The sequence below is a fragment of the Mus pahari genome, chromosome 10, assembly GCF_900095145.1.
Source record: "Mus pahari chromosome 10, PAHARI_EIJ_v1.1, whole genome shotgun sequence".
NCBI classification, from domain to species: Eukaryota; Metazoa; Chordata; class Mammalia; order Rodentia; family Muridae; genus Mus; species Mus pahari.
In genome coordinates this window covers 74,980,445-74,983,715 of record NC_034599.1, presented here as the reverse complement: position 1 = coordinate 74,983,715, position 3,271 = coordinate 74,980,445, and the positions used below count along the sequence as shown (strand labels likewise).

At 39.3% G+C, this 3,271-nt stretch overlaps 1 protein-coding gene across 1 annotated transcript in view; it reads left to right on the top strand.

The window, feature by feature from the left end:
- The window catches only part of Impg1 (interphotoreceptor matrix proteoglycan 1), a 125,626-nt gene extending 122,691 nt beyond the window's left edge, over positions 1–2,935 (top strand). The window contains exons 16-17 of the mRNA XM_021207592.1: positions 801–870; positions 2,483–2,935. Of these exons, the coding sequence (XP_021063251.1) occupies positions 801–870; positions 2,483–2,560 (148 nt within the window). The 3' untranslated portion in view covers positions 2,561–2,935. The remainder of the gene's footprint in view (positions 1–800; positions 871–2,482) is intronic.
- Positions 2,936–3,271: the final 336 nt, after the last annotated feature.

The following is a 3,271-nucleotide window of genomic DNA, read 5'->3' as shown; positions in this document are numbered from 1 at the left end:
AAAAAATTTTAAAAAAAAAGAATGTAGCAGAGGACACAATTCCATCTTACCCATGTGCACCCAAAACAAATTTAGGCCAGGTCAGACTCTCTATTTTCCATACCCGGATACACTGGGACGACAGTTGAAGAGAAACTCTCAAAATGTGACTGTTTCTCACCGAGGTGAGGAAATAATACCGTTGTTCAGAGATGGAAGGGTTCAGAGTGTTCAGAGGGGAAAGAGGCAAGAGGTGGAGGATAGGAGAACAATGGGTGAAAGTTACTAAAATCTGCTGTGCAAATCTACTTATTGTCACAGAACTTGATAAATACATATACACATTTTAAAAGAGTGAGAGAAATGTTTACTTGTAAGGAAACCTGAGTAGGACAAAATCCTCCAGGTATTATGCCCATCTTATGATGAAAAATATAAAGTGAAGACATGTATCTTATGAAGAGAAAGCATATAATATAGTAAGTCAGGAGTTGTAAACAGCCGTTAAGACTACCCCTTACTTGAATAGCATTGTGAACAAAATGCTCTGAGAGCATTCTGAGAGCAACTCAGTGCTTGGCTTGAACAATCATCACCCCTTTGCATGACAAGCTCACCCTCTCATCCTTCCCATGCATTTCTGTCTACCCTTCTGAGACCCATGCCCACGCAGTAAGGCATCTGAGAGGAGAAAGCGCACTGGCTGAGCCTGCGGGGCTGTGCTAAGTGCTTTCACCTGTCGGAATTTCAGCTCCAAAACAGCAGCATCCTAGCCACTCAGACTGTGGAAGAGGAGATAAAGCTGCTGGTTTCTCTTGCAGGCCACCAGAACACTCTACAAACCAAGCTCAGGAACCTAGCGTTAAAAAGCTACAACGTCAGCAAAATAAGGTAAAATTGAACTTTCTTTGTTAGTTGAAGTATGTTGGATTTTGAAAAAACAAAATAGAACCAGTTCAACACCTGTGCTTTTTAACATTTTTTAATGGGGCTACATATAGCACCTGTTCTTTATTTGGTAGACTTTAGAACTGAGTGTGAGTGGAAAGAGGTATTCCCTGATGCAAGGATGCAGACTGAAAAATACCCAGCAACTGAAATATGTCCCTAAAATAATAAAATCTCAGAAATAGATTAAATGTTTTATAATATTCCAACTCTTTTCTTGAAAAAAAATTGTGAGTAATCAAATGTGTTTTTACAAAACTGAAATTTCCAAAGTAATAATGTTCATGGTACTGAGCAATTCCATGTAAGTTATGCTTAAACTCTTTTTCTTTTTGGAAAGAGGCTATAGAGCCCAGCTTGATCACGAGCTTTACAGCCGCTTGCCTTGGCCTCTGGAGTGCTGTGGTGGTGACAGATACCAGTCACCACACCTGGCTTAATTTTCTTGTTAATTTCAAATAACAGTCATCCACAATTTTAAAACTGTGGAAGCAGCATTATTTTTGAAACACGAACAACTTCAGGAAGTCTTCAAAGTTAAAGTCTTGTAAAACAAGTTACCTTAACAAGATTATTTTATAAAAAGAAATAAGTGATCTATAGTCAGGGCATATCTATAGTCAGAGCTTTTAGTTTTTAAAAAATAACTTGGAGGGGAAAGATTGGACATCTTTATTCCCAAATTACGTATTTTGTTTTTAATTATAAGAAGTCTTGGATAGTAACAAGTGGTAGAAGCAACCATTGCTCGTGCTGGAGACAATCAATAAAACAAATTCCTCAGCCCTGCACCTGGGTGGTTAACTGCTGGCGTCCCATCAAGGACACGGTAAACATGAGACTAGGAGGAATAATCTTTACTAAGCTGCACATTGGGAATGAGTTGTGCCATCTGAATTTTTGAAACCAGGAAAACTGAAGAGACAGAGCAAGTTTAAATACAGGCCACGAAGAGATGACAGGATATAGGGTCTGGTATTGATAAAATTTGATGCTATTTTGGAAGGCGATTTGCTTTCCTAAGGAAAACTGTATTCAACTGTCAACCTCCTGAGCACAAAGCTAACACTAAGAGACAACTCCTTTCATCCAGGATTAAACAAGCAGCAATTAAACCTTGAAATATCAGAGGCTTGTCTTTTCATGGTGTGTGTGTGTGTGTGTGTGTGAGAGAGAGAGAGAGAGAGAGAGACTATAAATAACAACAAATGTCAGTTCTGAGAGTCCAAGGTCACAGGCATTGTGGTTGAAGGACATGTGTTCCTTAAGGAATGCTCTAATAGATTAGTGGTGCCCACTCTAACTGGGAAGGAACATGGTGAAATTCCCACACAGACTATTTCCTCCAGAAGATGATCAGCCTGGAAACATATTAGGTTTAAGAAAGGAAAGGATGTGGTCCCAGTGGGTTATAAAGTTAAGAATACATGGAAGCCATTCTGACCTTTCAAAGGTTTCCTAAATGGCAAGCCCACTCTACTGAGGGTAGCTGGACCAGAGGCACTTGTTGATTTGAATTTAAATGGCTCTTACAATAAAACTCTTTGTCTTCCAGGTAGTCAAGAAAAGAAATTCTGAACTATCTGCTATAGGATTTGAAGAATTTGAAGACCAGGACTGGGAGGGAAATTAAAAGCTGGAATCATATGCATTATGTTGCAAACTCTGTGGAAAGGAAACTTTACTTCTTAAGGAAAGGTGTATCCATTCTGTTAACGTCTGAAACACAGAGAGAGATTCAGTGGTCATTGGAATGCAGGCATGTAATCAACTCTGAGAATCACCATGCTTGAACTAGAGAACAGTCGTGTATTTGATGACAGCTAAGCCTGGTGGGGGACGGGGGACACAAATTTGTAGTCAAAACTCAAAGCAATCATTGGAACACATTTGACTATTTTTGGACAGTACTCAAGTAGAAAAGATAAGGTTGGCGTTTTTCTTTCTTTAAATTATTACATAAAGCTTATTTCAAATAAATGCAACTTGTTTTGTGGGTTGTACAATATTGGGGATCTGATTCTTTTATATATTAGAATATCCAGTTAAAAGATTATCATTTGGGCCAGAGAGATAGCTAAGTGGTTAAGAGTATATATTGCTCTTCCAAAAACCTTGGGTTTAGATCCCAGCACCCACGCTGACTGGCTCACGTACACCTGTAAGTCCAGCTCCAGAGAACACACACCCTCCTCTGGCCTCTGTACCCACGTGCACATAACCGCAAACAGACACACCCACACTAGTTTTTTAAGGTAATTAATTTTTTAATTAGGGGTGGAAAAGCAGGCTGGAGAGATGACTCCGTGGTTAAGAACAGTTGTTCTTCCAGAGGACTCAGGTT